General features: G+C 53.1%; 7 protein-coding genes across 7 annotated transcripts; 4 read left to right on the forward strand and 3 right to left on the reverse strand.

The window, feature by feature from the left end:
* Nucleotides 1–104: 104 nt before the first annotated feature.
* On the forward strand, nucleotides 105–1,052 carry ASPZODRAFT_1565707 (hypothetical protein). The gene is made up of 3 exons (XM_022726272.1): nucleotides 105–563; nucleotides 614–739; nucleotides 833–1,052. The coding sequence occupies exons 1-3, from the start codon at nucleotides 222–224 to the stop codon at nucleotides 923–925; spliced, it is 561 nt and encodes a 186-aa protein (XP_022582844.1). The 5' UTR covers nucleotides 105–221; the 3' UTR covers nucleotides 926–1,052.
* Nucleotides 935–2,067, forward strand: ASPZODRAFT_130319 (hypothetical protein). The gene is made up of 8 exons (XM_022722480.1): nucleotides 935–1,049; nucleotides 1,119–1,136; nucleotides 1,196–1,208; nucleotides 1,285–1,367; nucleotides 1,426–1,538; nucleotides 1,603–1,687; nucleotides 1,748–1,833; nucleotides 1,894–2,067. The coding sequence occupies exons 1-8, from the start codon at nucleotides 1,002–1,004 to the stop codon at nucleotides 1,934–1,936; spliced, it is 489 nt and encodes a 162-aa protein (XP_022582845.1). The 5' UTR covers nucleotides 935–1,001; the 3' UTR covers nucleotides 1,937–2,067.
* A 202-nt stretch (nucleotides 2,068–2,269) lies between these two features.
* ASPZODRAFT_130323 (hypothetical protein) lies at nucleotides 2,270–4,100 on the forward strand. The gene is made up of 4 exons (XM_022722481.1): nucleotides 2,270–2,683; nucleotides 2,746–2,838; nucleotides 2,906–3,030; nucleotides 3,111–4,100. Exons 1-4 carry the CDS (start codon nucleotides 2,440–2,442, stop codon nucleotides 3,831–3,833), a joined length of 1,185 nt encoding a protein of 394 aa, XP_022582846.1. The 5' UTR covers nucleotides 2,270–2,439; the 3' UTR covers nucleotides 3,834–4,100.
* A 483-nt stretch (nucleotides 4,101–4,583) lies between these two features.
* On the reverse strand, nucleotides 4,584–5,740 carry ASPZODRAFT_150587 (hypothetical protein; the record flags this gene model as incomplete). The annotated part of the gene is made up of 2 exons (XM_022725639.1): nucleotides 4,584–4,612; nucleotides 4,684–5,740. 2 exons carry the CDS (start codon nucleotides 5,738–5,740, stop codon nucleotides 4,584–4,586), a joined length of 1,086 nt encoding a protein of 361 aa, XP_022582847.1.
* Nucleotides 5,741–6,647: 907 nt separating this feature from the next.
* On the reverse strand, nucleotides 6,648–7,837 carry ASPZODRAFT_61579 (hypothetical protein; the record flags this gene model as incomplete). Its single annotated transcript, XM_022728997.1, has 3 exons — nucleotides 6,648–6,694; nucleotides 6,761–7,115; nucleotides 7,187–7,837. 3 exons carry the CDS (start codon nucleotides 7,835–7,837, stop codon nucleotides 6,648–6,650), a joined length of 1,053 nt encoding a protein of 350 aa, XP_022582848.1.
* A 1,321-nt stretch (nucleotides 7,838–9,158) lies between these two features.
* On the forward strand, nucleotides 9,159–10,908 carry ASPZODRAFT_130327 (hypothetical protein). The gene has a single exon (XM_022722483.1). The coding sequence runs from the start codon at nucleotides 9,178–9,180 to the stop codon at nucleotides 10,747–10,749; it is 1,572 nt and encodes a 523-aa protein (XP_022582849.1). The 5' UTR covers nucleotides 9,159–9,177; the 3' UTR covers nucleotides 10,750–10,908.
* A 65-nt stretch (nucleotides 10,909–10,973) lies between these two features.
* Nucleotides 10,974–14,417, reverse strand: ASPZODRAFT_150590 (hypothetical protein; the record flags this gene model as incomplete). Its single annotated transcript, XM_022725640.1, has 1 exon — nucleotides 10,974–14,417. The coding sequence occupies one exon, from the start codon at nucleotides 14,415–14,417 to the stop codon at nucleotides 10,974–10,976; it is 3,444 nt and encodes a 1,147-aa protein (XP_022582850.1).
* Nucleotides 14,418–15,380: the final 963 nt, after the last annotated feature.

Raw genomic sequence — 15,380 nt, forward strand, 5'->3', positions numbered from 1 at the left:
TCTTTCTCTCTCTATCTCTTCTTCTCACACCTCCCCAATGTCACGCGGAAGAATGAAGAGGGTTCAATCAATCTGGTCACTGTACACTTGATCTGATTCACTCGTCGTCGTCGTCGTCGTAGTCGTCGTCAGGCGTCGTGGGACTCAATCCCAGGAGAAAACGGCTCCCCCTCGGGCCGTTGAGCAACTGTCACAGAAGAAGATTTTTCCCGTATGACCGTATGAACGGCACTAGATCATACCTCCGCAGGCTCACAGCCGGAACGAGGCGCCCACACCTAGTGCTGGCGGTGGATGACCAAAGGGCGCAAGGAGCCTTGAGCGCAACCGCAAGTCAGGGCTCCTGCAGGTCATACCCTCAGAGCATCCTCCTCAGCCAGCCGCAGAAAATCGACACGCACACCCACACAGCCTGTCGGTCGAAAACACGGAGGCTCCGAAAAAGCAACAACAGAGGGGGACGTGTTGCGGAGAGAAGAGGGGAATTTCTTGCTGGCTGTTTGGGGGGGGGAGGGGGCACTTTCAGCAGGCTCCGTGATGAAAAGCACGGGGGAGGGGGCCAGGTTGGTTGGGTTGGACAGGCACATGTCGAGGCTTAACTAAGATAGGCCAGTACGGCGGGCCAGGCGTGCACCTACGGCTGAACAAGTTACAGGTAACTACCTCACCTACCAGGTACCTCACTCACCAGCTGCCTGTCAACAACAGAACCGGCAGCTCTTCGTCTGTTTATTTCCGGGTGAGTACTGGCCGGGATAATCGTGGGGTTGTTTGGTTTGACTGTGGTGTTTTTCGATTGCTGGTTGCTGACCCCGAGTGCGTGCCGTTTTAGAGCTTCGGTGTCCTCAGTCGTCGTCTCCTTGATCGTCGCGGTACAGCAGCGATATCTATTTCGGCTTGTCGGTGGACGTGTCTGTTTGCTTGACGATTGTTCTTTTTTTCTGCGTCTCGTCGTTTCGTCTAGATTTGAGTGAAGCTCTGTTCGAGCAGGGTCGGTCATAATGGCAGAAAGCGAGCTCTCCCCCAAGTTCGCTCCTTTCTTCTCCTTCGTGCGTATCTCCCATATTCTTCCAGTGTGATGGTGTGTCTTTGCTGATGGGTTTGGAATTGATCTACAGGCGGGAATTGCAGCAGCTGTAAGTCTCTCTACGATGTCCACTGTTTCGACTGATGATAGGACTAACCAGCCGGCAAGATGATCTTTGGATGTACGTTTCCCTGATCTGTTAACCAAAAGGAAAAAAAAACCCCCCCATAGGAACAAGACGCTCATGATATATACAGCGATGGGAGCAGCTTATGGGACTGCAAAGTCTGGCATCGGGATTGCGGGTGTGGGAACTTTCCGGTCGGATCTCATCATGAAGGTACGAGGGCACACTACCTAGCAGGCCACACGACGGTCGGGTGGCTAACCTTGGGCAGTCTTTGATCCCGGTGGTCATGTCCGGAATCATCGCCGTCTACGGCCTGGTAATAGCCGTCCTTATTGCGGGTGATTTGTCGCCACCACCGACGCAGAACACCGACTTGTTTACGTACGCGCTTTCCCCCTCCCCGACCGAAACATATATCAAGATGCGAAGTTGACAAATTGACTAGAGGATTCATGCATTTGGGGGCTGGGTTGTCGGTCGGCCTCGCAGGTCTAGCGGCTGGCTATACCATCGGAATTGTTGGCGATGCGGTGAGCAACGATTCGAAACAAGCTCCGATCGGCTCGGGCGGCTCTAACAATGATTTGCAGGGCGTGCGCGCGTACATGCAACAATCCCGCGTCTACGTGGGCTTGATTCTCATTCTGATTTTTGGCGAAGTTCTCGGTCTCTACGGGTGAGAGATTGTGCCTCCCAAATGGATCGATCATTCCCCTCCCACTAACCTTGCATGCAGCTTGATTGTCGGTCTGCTCCTGAACTCCAAGTCTTCCAGTTAAACAAGTGCTCTTCGAGCACCCTCGAGTCCTACCTCTCTTTTTGGATGAAACCACGATCATCCCTTTGACCTCTCCCCGACCGGATCCCCGAGGATCCCCTCGGCTCACTCGGATCTGCCACGGCCCTGCTATACTGGATTGGAGGTTATTACTTATGAACCTGTGTACAAGTATCTACTTTTTTTTTGTATTGGAAGTTGAAACGACTTTGTTTTGTTGGTATAGATCCCAGGAATACAAGCATTGTTTGTAGCCCCGCTACGGGTAACGTCAGAGCACTTGCACTTGCTCCCCTCCCGGAATAATCGCAGAACGACAGCTTCCAGGCATCCCGCCGCAAAACCACCCTGCCCCTCCCCGCGCTTGCCGCTCCTCGTTTCTCTGACGTTCTTGTTGCCTGCGACTGGTCTGCATTTGCATTTTACCTACTCCATTGTTCCGCGTGTCGAGATTGTTCACCCCGTTTCTTGCGACGTGTTGAGACATGATCTCTTGCCATCGCAATGGCCACCGAAACTGTCGAGCCGTCGACACGTAATACTGCGCCACGCGCCCCGATGTCGCCAGCAAAGGATGGTATCTACGAGAAGGAGAAGGAGAAGACGCTGGCCGCCACGGTGCGACCGGCGCATCAACGGGCTGTAAATCCTTTTGTGATCACACAGCGTTCTGAGGAGAAGCAACTAGGAGTATCCGCCAAAGGCTTACGGCTCAGTGACTTGGTTCTAATCAAGACGCTGGGGACTGGTGAGATTCTTTTTACCAGCTCCCTGCTGACTCCCATGATCTCTCGTTGACGAGTGCCGTAGGTACCTTTGCGCGGGTCTGGCTGGCACGACTCAAAGGAGAAGAGGAGAGGAAAAATAAGGTCTTTGCATTGAAAGTGCTGCGCAAGGCAGACGGTAAGCGAGTTCTTTTGTCCGGAAAACACCAACCGCGGCGCTGACACGGTGTGTTCAATCCGCCTAGTCATCAAACTGAAGCAAGTCGAACACGTCCGCAACGAACGTAAGACGCTGGCCGCCGTTGCCGGGCATCCGTTCATCACGACTTTAATAGCGTCCTTTACCGACGAGCAGTCTTTATACATGCTGGTGCGCGGACCTTGCTATTCGTCACGCATGTGCTTCAAGAAATCTATCTGACCGGGATTTGTTTGGGTTTTCCTTCTTAGCTGGACTACTGCCCTGGAGGCGAGATCTTCAGCTACCTGCGCCGGGCGCGCCGATTTAACGAATATACGTCCATATTCTACGCCGCTGAGATTACGATGACGATTGAGTTCCTCCACGATGTCCACGGGGTCGCCTACCGCGATCTGAAACCGGAAAACATACTTCTCGACGCCGACGGCCACCTGAGACTCGTTGATTTCGGTTTTGCGAAGCAGGTGGGCAACCGGGAGACGTACACCCTCTGCGGTACACCTGAGTATCTCGCCCCCGAAGTCATCCACAACAGCGGCCACGGGCTAGCGGTCGACTGGTGGGCGCTCGGTATCCTCATCTACGAGTTCCTAGTGGGACAGCCGCCGTTCTGGGACCAGAACCCTATGCGGATCTACGAGCAGATCGTTGAGGGACATGTGCGGTTCCCGCATAGCATGGCCCCCGCCGCTCGGGATATCGTCTCAGCCCTGTGCAAGACCAACCCGAGCGAGCGGCTAGGGCACATCTCAGGCGGTTCTGCGAGGGTCAAGGCCCATGCGTTCTTCAACAGCGTCAACTGGGACGACCTTTACTATCGCCGGATCAAGGGCCCCATCATCCCCCGGGTGGACCATCCGGCCGACACGGGAAATTTCGAAGAGTACCCCGATCCGCCGGACCCGAGCAGTCAAACTCCCTATACGGAAGATTTGAAGAGAAAATATGAGCCTTTGTTCAATGATTTTTAAAACCAGACACGACAAAGTGAGTATAAACATACTTCTGAAAATACGACAGTAATCGCCATGACCCGATATATACACCTGTGATGTCCATCTATCTATCTACCTTTTTGTTTTTACTGCTTGGAGTTTACGGCCGATCTAATCTTGAAATCCTTTCCGACTCAAATGGCTGGACGTTGAATCATCTCCTCCAGCTACACGCCACACTTTGCCATTTGTATATAACTTACTAAATGACTGCGATGCGTTGAGTTATGAGCGGGTTGGGGGTTGTTACTGTTGCTGTTGCTGCTACTAACATATCCCTGGAATAAATATTAGTTTCAACACTTTACAGATTGTCAAAGTCATCAAACCGCCGCCATGGTGACCTGAGCATGGAGAGTAGAGTATACGAACGAGACTGAGTAAGAACTGGATATACAGGAACTCTATTTCGTGATATGCATGTTCGATTTCCACGAACACCAAAGCAAACAGACAGATAGATGGATAGACAGCTTCGAGCCGTCTATATTCCCATTGACACACACATACATGCTATATAAATTTTCATTGAGAAATCAAGAGTAGATTTTAAGAGAAACAGGCCAGGGAGAGACATCTGGTCGTTCGTGGGGGGAGGGGGAAGGCATGCTTCCTCCTACATGGCTGTGGATGATCCTTAATAGTCCGACTATGTTGTCGGTGAGGGGGGGATATAATTTCTTGCGGGTTGGTTGATGGAGCTGGGAGAATAGTAGTATTTGTATTTCATAAGGACGGATCGGTTTTCCAGGATCCTAGTAAGTATTGTTAGTTTGACGGCAGTTAATTATATATAGGAAAGAAACAAAAAAAAGGGGAAGAATACCGTCAAAGTCATGTCTGACAAAAGCCATAGGATCGTTCAAGTCGCCAGCGCCCATCTGGTGGACGCCCGGGCTGAAGCTGGTGATGGGCAGGACGATGACATCGCCGACCTTGCGGTGGTCTTGCTGGTACGTAAAGTCCTCGTAGGTGATGTTCCTGGTGGAGCCGGGCTCGACGTAGAAGTACTCTTCGTTGTTGAAGTAGCGGAAGATGGCGTCCGTCCAGGCGGCGGGACCCGTGAACTCCATGACTGTCTTGTCCATTTTCCCCGTGTATAGGATGCCCTTCTTCTTCATCCGCAGGGCATCTTCGGTGATGGCGGCCACGAGGTCACGTAGGATCGGGTGGCCGGGTTTGGACTGGATCGTCCACTGGCAGAACTGGATCCGGCGCGAATACCAGTCGTGCCAATCCGGGCGGTCCGGGTCGGCCTCGATGCCCACCACGAACCCTACGGTCGACTGGTCGAGCTCTGCAGGCAGCCAAACGGTCGCCGGCTTGAGAGCTGTCGTGTCGATGTCACTGTAGATGCCGCCGCGGGCGAGCAGGATGAGGTACCGGAAGAAATCGGCCTTGAGGACGGGCAACGGCATCGCCTCGAACGCCTCGTACACCTCAGGCACCGCTGCGTAGAGATACCGGATCAGATGGCCTTGCGTATCGTCCCCCACCACCTCGTGCACAAATTCCGGGTTCATCTGGGACCAGCTGGCCTCGCGCGGTCGCAGTCGCTCCTGGAACCAGACCGACGACGGAGCGTACTTCCATGTCTGCCAGATGTATGCAGGAAACGGCGCCTCGAGACGGTAAGGGAACTGGTATCGTAACCGATCGCGGAGACTCGCACTTGCCGGCGGTGCGCTGGACAGGAGCTGTTGCTGTTGCTGTTGCTGCTGCTGCTGCGGTAACCCAGTGTCTTGCTGTTGTCCACCGGGTGGTTGTTGCGCGGGAACACCGGGTTCGCGATCAATAGCGACAGTGGAATGCGTCGTTCGGAGGAGGAGAACAAAAGCGATCAGACACACGGCCGCAATCAACGACCGTCGGAAGGTAAGCATGGTGGTTTCGTGGCGTGGCCAGATTGCGCCCGGCCAGCGACAGAACGGCAAAGAGGCGAGTAGTTGCACGAGGCCAGTTCTCTCTTCTCACCTTCCAACAGTCGAACACTTCATCGAAAAGAGAAAAGATCAAAGAATCAAAGTCATCATCATCGGCATTTTTGCTGCAGAACGACACGACCGCCAGGAGACGAAGAGGGAGCAGCCGGCGGTTACAGCAGGGGATCTCTACTACTCTCTAGTCTGTCAACGGTTGACGAAGTTCTGGGCTTGGCACTGACGAGGATGCGTCAGTCAATGGCGACAAGTTCCACTTCCCCAGCATTTAGCATCTCCCTTGGTCTAATTTCGCATTACCCTTGGAGAGACTGGTTCGAATTTGGATCCTGCGGTTCAGAAGAGATATGCTACATATGTAGTATACCCCCTTTGTTGGGGATTTCTTGTTCGTTCATGTTCAGTCTGTGAGAGTCTACCCTTGTCGTTTGCAGACAGCCGCGTCATTCTTCTCCCCACTGCAACGTTTCTTCCAGGTTCCCACGATGCTGCTACGCGCGTCAGGATTGGCCCGTTATAGTAAGATCGTCATTTATGGTGGCTTCCAAGGCTACTAGAGAGAGAGAGAGAGAGAGAGACGACTTTGGAGCTGCTCTGAGGGCTCTTGTCGCGATGGTTTGTTGACGTTTAGCCTTAACTTACTCTCGTTTGACACAAGACACAAATAACAAAAGGCTGGAATAGAATGGCTAATAATAATAATAAAGTGGAAAGTGGCGACTAACTAGCTGCGATGGCTGAGTGATAGGTATATATTGGCACCTCTTATCTATCCTACCAAGCCAGTGTTCAGCAACAACTCAACCTCACGAAACGGTTCTACGTATGTCGTTATCTGGACTGGGAAAGTCTAGTCTGGCATCTGGAGAACGTAACGACCGACAATTGTCTGCTTGTCTGTGTGGGGAGGGGAAAATTAGCAGTGCCACAGCGTTTATACCGGGGTCGGAGAGGCTGGCTCACCCATCAAGTCAAACACGTTGTTGAGATCTTTCAAGGTCGCGGTTTTGAAAGGGATATGGATCAGGCCCCGGACAAAGAAGTCGATTGCCTCGACGCTATCCTGCCGATTGCCTTTATAACTCCCCTTGATACTGATCATCCGGGTGACGGTCTCGACAATGGGGGCCTTAATAAACGCATTGGGAGGCAGGCCGACCGCAACGACGGTACCGTGAGATCGCACGTACATGGGAGCCTGCTGGAATGGCTTTTCGGACATGGCAACAATGATCGCCGCGTGCGGCCCCAGGCCGTCAGGAGACGCTGCGCGGACATCTTTGACAATGTCGTCACTTTGGGTGAAGTCAACGTATACCTGGGTTAAATCAGTAAGCTGTGTGTGCTGATGCAGGGTGGCAGGATATACGAGTGCCTCGCGCTGCTTACTTCTGCCCCTAGATTCATGCACATCTGTTGCTTTTCTCTCTCTTCGTCGATCGCAATCACTCGGAGGCTCATTGCCTTCGCATACTGGAGAGCCAATGCTCCCAGCCCACCCCCAGCGCCGACAATGGCAACGGACTGACCCGCCTGAGCCCCGGACTCCTTTAAAGCCCGGTACACGCTAATTCCCGCGCAGAGAATCGGAGCGACTGCGTCCAACGGCACATCTTTCGGGATCCTCGACACATAGGCCGCCTTGGCTGTGCAGTACTGCTGAAAGGTCCCATCAACGGTATACCCGGACATCTGCGCATGGGGACACAGGACTTCTTCGGCTTTCTGGCAAAATTCGCAGGCCCGGCACGAGTCATGCAGCCACTTGATACCGACGTGGTCGCCGATCTTGACCTGGTTCGCCAGCTCCCCTCGAGCGACGACCATGCCGGTGCCTTCGTGGCCACCGATGAGGGGCATCTTCATCTTCATCGGGAGCTCGCCCCTCATGACATGCAGATCGGTATGGCACACGCTGGAGTATTTAATCTTCACCAACACTTCATCCGGACCCGGCCTAGGAACAGGAATCTGCTTGTAGACAGCAGGGCCGCCTACCTGTTCGATCACCTGTGCCCATTGAGTCTCGGGGACACCCATTTGATCGACCCGTCAATATGTGTAAGAGTTCAACCAGGAACGGTAGGAGAGAAATATATTCCGCTACCATCTACAGGATTCAGGATCAAGTCGGAGTTTAATTCCTTTTGAGGATGTCTGTAACTCATAAGTTCTGCGGAATTGCTTGCCGCTGCGAATTGCGTCACACAACCATATCACCTTCTCGCCATACGAGATGATGTTCCAGAAACTAAAACGAGGCAGCAGCTTGAATACTTTGTTGGAGTAAACTAATCTATTTGCCTGCGGTGCTATTTATTTCTGTTCTATGAGGAAAGAATGATATTATACCATCACCTTGAAAACAGAGAAATGATTTGTTCTCTGGCTCCCGAAGAGACGGTCCAGCCTGCCAACTCAGTGAATATTAATTTCACAGCATCTAACCCGAGTGTCGGACAGAGTCCTTTCGACTAAGCATTGGACCGAGTCTCTATCCGTCATGCAAATATTGAACACTAGTTACAGAGGCCTGCTTCCTTGAACCCAGCGATGATGAAACTGAATCTCATAGTATATTACCGAATTATTCTTTTTGCATTAAAAATCCCAAGATCCAACTTGAGTTGATTGTGGCGAGTGATGAAAGACAGATGATGGATCGTCAAGGGCTCGAGTCGAACAACTTAGCCCTCCAACAGGATGGCACTTTTATTTCTGTTGATAACGATTAGTTCGCGTCCATAGAGAACAGACGTCGGTCATGGAGTCGTGAACCACTTGTCTTCTGGGCTGCATTTGGACTCATCATTCTTGTTATCACACTCTCCCTTACGCTCACGCAGCATTAATTCAGTCTCGACGACAGGAGCTACCACTATGTGGAAGCTAACCGGTCAGACTTAGTGACCGACAACTTCCCTGATCCTGTTCTTCTTTACAATCAAACGTGGTTCGCATACGGCACCAACCCGTTCAAGGACAGCTCGCAGGGCCCGCGTATCCCAGTTGCCAATTCTATGATACCTAGATAAAGTTAACCATAAATAGATTTCCCTACACTTACCAATTGCCTTGCCTCTTCATGAAATACTCCATTCTATCCATCCATAGACTCCAAACTTGGAACCTTGGAATAGTTACATAGTTACCTAAATAGGTTAGGCCCATTATTGAATGCTTATTAATTCACCGCCTAGAACCCAACGAATTAGAACATTTACAGATGATGCAATTCGTGAATTCTGCCGGACAATCTCATCTTTCTCTCCGCCTGCAGAATTAGGAAAGCAGCCATGGCACCGCGACTTTTTATATCAACACTGACGTCGTTTCTGTTTTGTCGTGATAGTTTCGCTGCTTATAATCCTCTAAAAACCATGAGACCAGTCCAGCGGGCTACTCGCTGCGTTTCTCGCAGCCTGGCGGCCGCCAGAGCGGCCAGGCCCAGCAGCTCATCTCTGGAGGTGGGCCGCCCGCTCGCCAAAGCCTTCCATACGGTTTCCCTCCGACAGTCGCCGCCATCCCCCGAGGCACTCTTGAAAAACTCATCAAACCCAGCGCTCTCATTTCCGTGTCTGGATGCGCTCGATGCAAAGTCCGCCTTGCTCTCTGCACGGTCGCTGGAGTCTGGCCCCGAGCCTTCGTACACGACCGGCCACCATGAACAGTTCCATTGTGACGAGCCGCTGCTGTTAGATTGGGGTGGGGTGCTCCCGCAGTTCGAAATCGCGTACGAGACCTGGGGCCGTTTGAATGCAGACAGGAGCAATGCCATCCTGCTCCATACGGGACTTTCGGCGTCGAGCCATGCGCACAGCACCGCCGCCAATCCGAAGCCGGGCTGGTGGGAAAAGTTCATCGGACCGGGCTGCCCAGTCGACACCGACAAGTACTTTGTCATTTGTACGAACGTCATCGGGGGTTGCTACGGGAGTACGGGGCCCTCGACGATCGACCCGTCGGATGGGAAACGGTATGCCACGCGGTTCCCGATCCTGACCCTGGACGACATGGTGCGGGCGCAGTTCCGACTGCTGGACTCGCTGGGGATCCAGAAGCTGTATGCCTCCGTTGGGTCCAGCATGGGCGGCATGCAGAGTCTCGCGGCGGGGGTTTTGTTCCCGGAGCGCATCGGGAGGATCGTCAGCATCAGCGGCTGTGCCCGCAGCCATCCGTACAGTATCGCCATGCGCCACACACAGCGCCAAGTACTGATGATGGACCCGAACTGGGCGCGCGGGTTCTACTACGACTCCATCCCGCCGCACTCGGGTATGAAGCTCGCCCGGGAGATCGCTACGGTCACGTACCGCAGCGGACCAGAGTGGGAGAAACGTTTCGGCCGCAAGCGCGCCGACTCCAGAAAACAACCGGCGCTGTGTCCGGACTTCCTCATCGAGACCTATCTCGACCACGCGGGCGAAAAGTTCTGTCTGGAATACGATCCGAACAGTTTGCTTTACGTGTCCAAAGCCATGGACCTTTTCGACCTCGGGATCGAGCAGCAGACGCAGACGAAGCAGCGCCGCGCCGAGAACGAAGCCAACATCGCCCGCGGAACCGCATTCCTGGGTACCAGCGACGCTACCTGTACCCTTACCCTCCCGGCAAAACCCTACGAGGAACAGCCATCCGTCACGAACTCCCTCCCCGCCCTGGACCAGTCTGTCGCCGACCAGCGCGGTGCAGCTCACGCCGACGAACCCCCGCAAGACCTGGTCGCCGGTCTTTCCCCGCTGAAGGACCACCCCGTCCTAGTCATGGGCGTCGCTAGTGACATCCTCTTCCCTGCGTGGCAGCAGCGCGAGATCGCCGAGTGTCTCCGAGCAGCCGGAAACACAGCCGTCCAACACATTGAACTAGGCGAGGACTTGTCCCTGTTCGGCCACGATACCTTCCTACTGGATCTGAAGCATATCGGTGGGGCGGTCGAGAAGTTCCTGCACTGAAAGCGGGAAAAGAAAAGGGAATATAAATCTATATTCTTTGCGCGAAGCATTCCAGGCGTTGATTTTACCCAAGGATACCTGAATATACTGCTACTCTACTGTTATGTACATAATCAAACTATACGATCAACACGACTCTTTTTGAACTGGAGTATTCTTCCTTTCTTCTTATGTAAAAACTCATCCTAGCGCCTATTATTACCTCTCCGGGAATGATTTGCTACCTAGTGTATGCCAAATTCGTTGGAATCCTGTACAGCGAATTTGAAGTCGCCATACCCCACCAACATAAACGACGCCCAGTAAAATGGACTCGCCAGGTCCAACTGATCGAGCATCATCTTGGTCGTGGCCAGCACGTACCGGGCATCCGATAGAAACCCGGTGAGGCCGTGGTCATCGCATGCCGAGTCCATCGCGGCCCACGCGTCAAGGAGCCCGTCAAGAAAAAGACGGACACCCTCCGTGTCGAGACGGAGCATGTCATGCTGCGCGCGGCGCATTGCTTCCGCCAGGCTGATGGCATGCTGGTCCTTCAGTTGGCGATAGAAGAGCGTCATGAGTAGCATCGATCCAAAATCGTTTACTTTCCACAGCGTGCCGATATAAGCCTGGCAGCCCGTGCCGAGGACGACGTGGGTAAAGCCAAGCACCTCGTTGCTGAGCGTGGCTCTGCCCAGGCCGCTCAGGCAGGCGGCGAAGACGAGCAGGTGCGCGCGGCTCTGCACCTCCAGCAGGTCGAGCACGCGGAACTCCTCGCCGATAGAGATGAAGGACAGCAGCGGGTGGTGGTGGTCGACATCGCCGTGCGTCCCGATGTGCAGCACCGCACTCCCACCCTGGATGTACTCCCGGAACTCGCGGCGGGTCACGCGAGACGCCTCGATCGGCCACGTCGCAAACAGGCGCGCGATATTGACTGCCTCAATCCGTGCCATGTACAGCACCTGCTCCTCCTCCTCCTCCTCCTCCTCATCCCCATCCTTGCCGTTGGCATGTCGGGTTGCACCTTCTACCGCAGGCATGGCTGATGTCTTGGCGAACACAGAGACCGTAGGCGCTGCGGTTGTTGCCTGCCGCCGACTCAGATGGTATAACACGGTCAAGCTGGGGATTTGTGAGACAGCCACGTGTGCGAGAAGGGGCTCTCCGTCGAAAGGCAGAGCGGACAGGGGGAATGCCGTCAAGGGGTCAGAGACAGAGAAAATGACGTGTGTTTTGGTTCGGATCGTGTCTTCAAAGGGTTTTAACAACACCGCAGAGATCTGTTCGCCTAGCTCGTCTACTTGTCGTTTGCGCACATCCTCCTCGGAGCTCTTGATCCCAGTCATCTGCTGCATGAGACCCAAGTATTCGAGCACTGGCCTCCGAAGGTCTGAGACCGTCACAGGCTCTTCGCGTGCATTCTCGATACCAGCGCTTGTGATTGCAAATATGAGGCTTCCGTGCGGTGAAAACGACGCTTCGATCACCACCGCATTACCAGGGATGCAACCATAGAGGAGAGCAGGGTCGACTGAGGCGTTGGTCGCTTGGATGAATTCCTCCGTCGAAGCTGACAGTGAATTGCCAGCCAAATCTCGCAGTTCAGCTTCCAATTGTGCCTGTTCTCGTTCCTGTCTTTCATTACGCACTCGGAGAGCTTGAAGGTGTCTGAGAGCCCGCCTTTTGTAGGTGATCTCTGACAAAGTCTTCCCGCTGGTGGCTCCTGATATGTGGTCGACGGTTTGCAAAGAGTCGAGCACAGATCGAGCCCGAGCTTCTTCTAAGAATAGCAAAGCATGGTCTCCCCACGATGCATTCTCGGAATGACCATGTTCATAAAACGACAGTACTGCCAGCGGGATGCCTGCTTGTTCGCACCGAAGACAGATCTTTGTCAACGTCAAGAATACGTTGACCAAATGGGTTACCAGCGAACTACCGCGGGCATCTGCATCGATGGTCGCGGTGCGACGTAGCTCGATTAACTCGCGAGCCTTGAGCAGTTTTCGAAAGGCCGTCTCGGGGTGATCATTGTTCAACATTATTATCGAATAATCTGCCAAGCGGAAGATGAAGTCTGACGCACTTTCAACTATATTCTCGAAGAAAGACGGCGAGATCTGAGAGATCGTTTGAATGAGCTGGTACCCTCGTTTCATGTCACGGGCCATGACACACACATTGAGCGCATTCCCCGCGATATCAGGGAATTCGCCTTGAAGACCGCGACCTTCCAGAAAGCGCTCGAGTAGATCATTGAAGAGCACAGAGTCTGTCATGGAGTTCAAGACGACACGCGCCTGCCGATGATCGCCAACACGGTTGTAGGCCAGAAGCAGAAAGAAATCTCGGGAATAGCCAGGTTCCATGAGAGACATTTCATTAAAAAAACTGGCAAAGGCCTGCTCGGCATCCGCCAAGTTTCCATCTTCCAAGTGACGGTCAAAGGTAATTTCAGCAACAGCGAATTTCATGTGTATGGCATTAGCGACTAAGCTGCGTTGCCATAGGTTATGGTCGCGCAAACGTGTCGGCAGCTTTGCATCGTCTTTCTCCAGGTGTTCGCGCATGAATTGGAATGACTTGTCATGCTCGATGAACCAGGCATGCTGGGTTTGCCATTCTTCAAGGACCTCCAGCTCCTTCATCCGCAAATACATACTCTTTGCCTTGTTAAGAAAGGAGCTGATGATTTGGAATCTTTGCGCTAATAAGCCCCTGCTTTCCATCTTTCCCAGCTCGGTATCTGGAGCGTTAGAGATTCCTTGATCGTAATAGCTGAGGACGCTTTCAAACATCTCGCGAGCTCGATCAATGAAGAGAATAGTTGCGGCGGAGTTATACATGCCATGTTGCATCCATGCTCTGGCTGCCAGAGTCTGAAAGGCAGGCACAACATCCCCCAAAGCTATGAAGCACTCATAGGCGCACTCATAAGCCCTAGTGGCCATATCGAAACGACTGAACTTAGCATACTCGTGTTTCGCGAAACGGAGCATCACAAGGCCGATAAAATGAGCAACCTTCTCGTTTCCAGCATCCACGCCCCATTTTCCTATCTCGGTGGCTCGATCATGGATGGTTGTAGTATTGACCCCTCTGCTGATGTCGAGGAGGATCTGGTGGCCCAAGACGACCATCAAGTTGGCCTCGTCCACACCAAAGAGCAATTGTGCTTGATCCAGCATTTCACCTGCTTCTTTGAGCATTGTATGTCTCGAGTCATCATCAATAGACAACTGACGAGCTAGCACATGAAGACAGCAAGCTTGACGAAGAAGTACAGCCGCTTGGCCGCGCTCGCAATTGGCTCTTTCAAAGAGACTCAGAGCCAATGCATACGTCTCTTGGGCCTCCTGAGAATAGTCTAGAGGCAGATGCAGCTCATATGGATCCCAAATGTGTTCTTCCCCCACAGCAGATGCCGAATCAGCTGGAATCAGATTCAACGAGACGGGACTTGCGAAAGGCGGCGAGAGGCGGCTATCCGCTTCCATCATCTTACAGTTGGCCATACCAGCATAATCACTTATATGTTCGTACGCGGTGTAGCATCTATTCAATTCTTGAGCTGCAGATGGCGATCGACATGCGAGATGCAGTTCCAAGATAAGGCGGGCCAGGTAGTTTACCAATGGGCCCGCATCAGAGAACGGCTCAAGTCTTTCCTTCAGGGAAACCATGGACTGTCCCATTTCTTGTACTGCAGCTTCTGCGTTGGGGATGGACTCGTTCCATGTGACGTTCGAAAACTCGTCGAACTCCGGTTTGATCAAACGTCTTGCCAGGAGTCTTGAATTCTGCGGGAACCACGAGACAGTCGCTATAAAGTTCCCATACACTCTATCGATTGGATTGGAAGTAGCCATGTATCTTTGCATACCCTCTGCCCGCTGCTCAGTCATTTGGAGAATCCCAATGATATCCCCCAGCATGGGTATATTGGCCGCCTGCCCGAACTCCTGGTAGAAACGAAGGCAAGGGGGATATCTTCTGGCGAGGTCAATCCGTAGACGATTATTCACGTAGATCAGGCCATAATTTGGAGGTAAAACATCAAGTAGTGACTGTAACCGATCCCGCGAGTCGTACGCATCCTTCGGTCTGCCGATGAGAACGAAATAATCGATCGCGCAGCGCAGCCAGCTCGCCTCATTTTCTGGATCTTCAAATGATGTCTCTTGGCGATATCGATCCAGCTCGTCTCGGGCAGCCTGGAGGTTCCCGCGATACTCCTCTGGCCACAACGATCTGCCACAAAGGCCGAAGAAATTAGACCTGTCCATTAGGAGCTACTGCTGAGATAGTAACCACAATGCACATTTCACTTCACGGCACCCTGAGGATTTACCTTTAAATCTACACAAGACTTCTTTGATCCAGAATTGAAACCGGCCCCGCGCGTCAATGCAGGGTCCAGCCCCGCGATCTAGGCCTTGGGAGGTCACGGATGCCTAGGCACGAACGAAGGCGTGCTGATAGTCAGCTCAAGCATGGGACCTGGTCAGGAAGTCACTTATTGGCTGGTAGGGGGTGGTCGGCGAGGCTGTGTAGCATTCTACCGATCTCGGAGATACAAGGGTTGCAGCACTTGGTCCCCCGTGCGGGGTGAGACGGATCCCTCTATCCTCGTATCTTTCTCTGCT

This window comes from Penicilliopsis zonata (assembly GCF_001890105.1).
Source record: "Penicilliopsis zonata CBS 506.65 unplaced genomic scaffold ASPZOscaffold_4, whole genome shotgun sequence".
In the NCBI taxonomy this organism is placed as follows: Eukaryota; Fungi; Ascomycota; class Eurotiomycetes; order Eurotiales; family Aspergillaceae; genus Penicilliopsis; species Penicilliopsis zonata.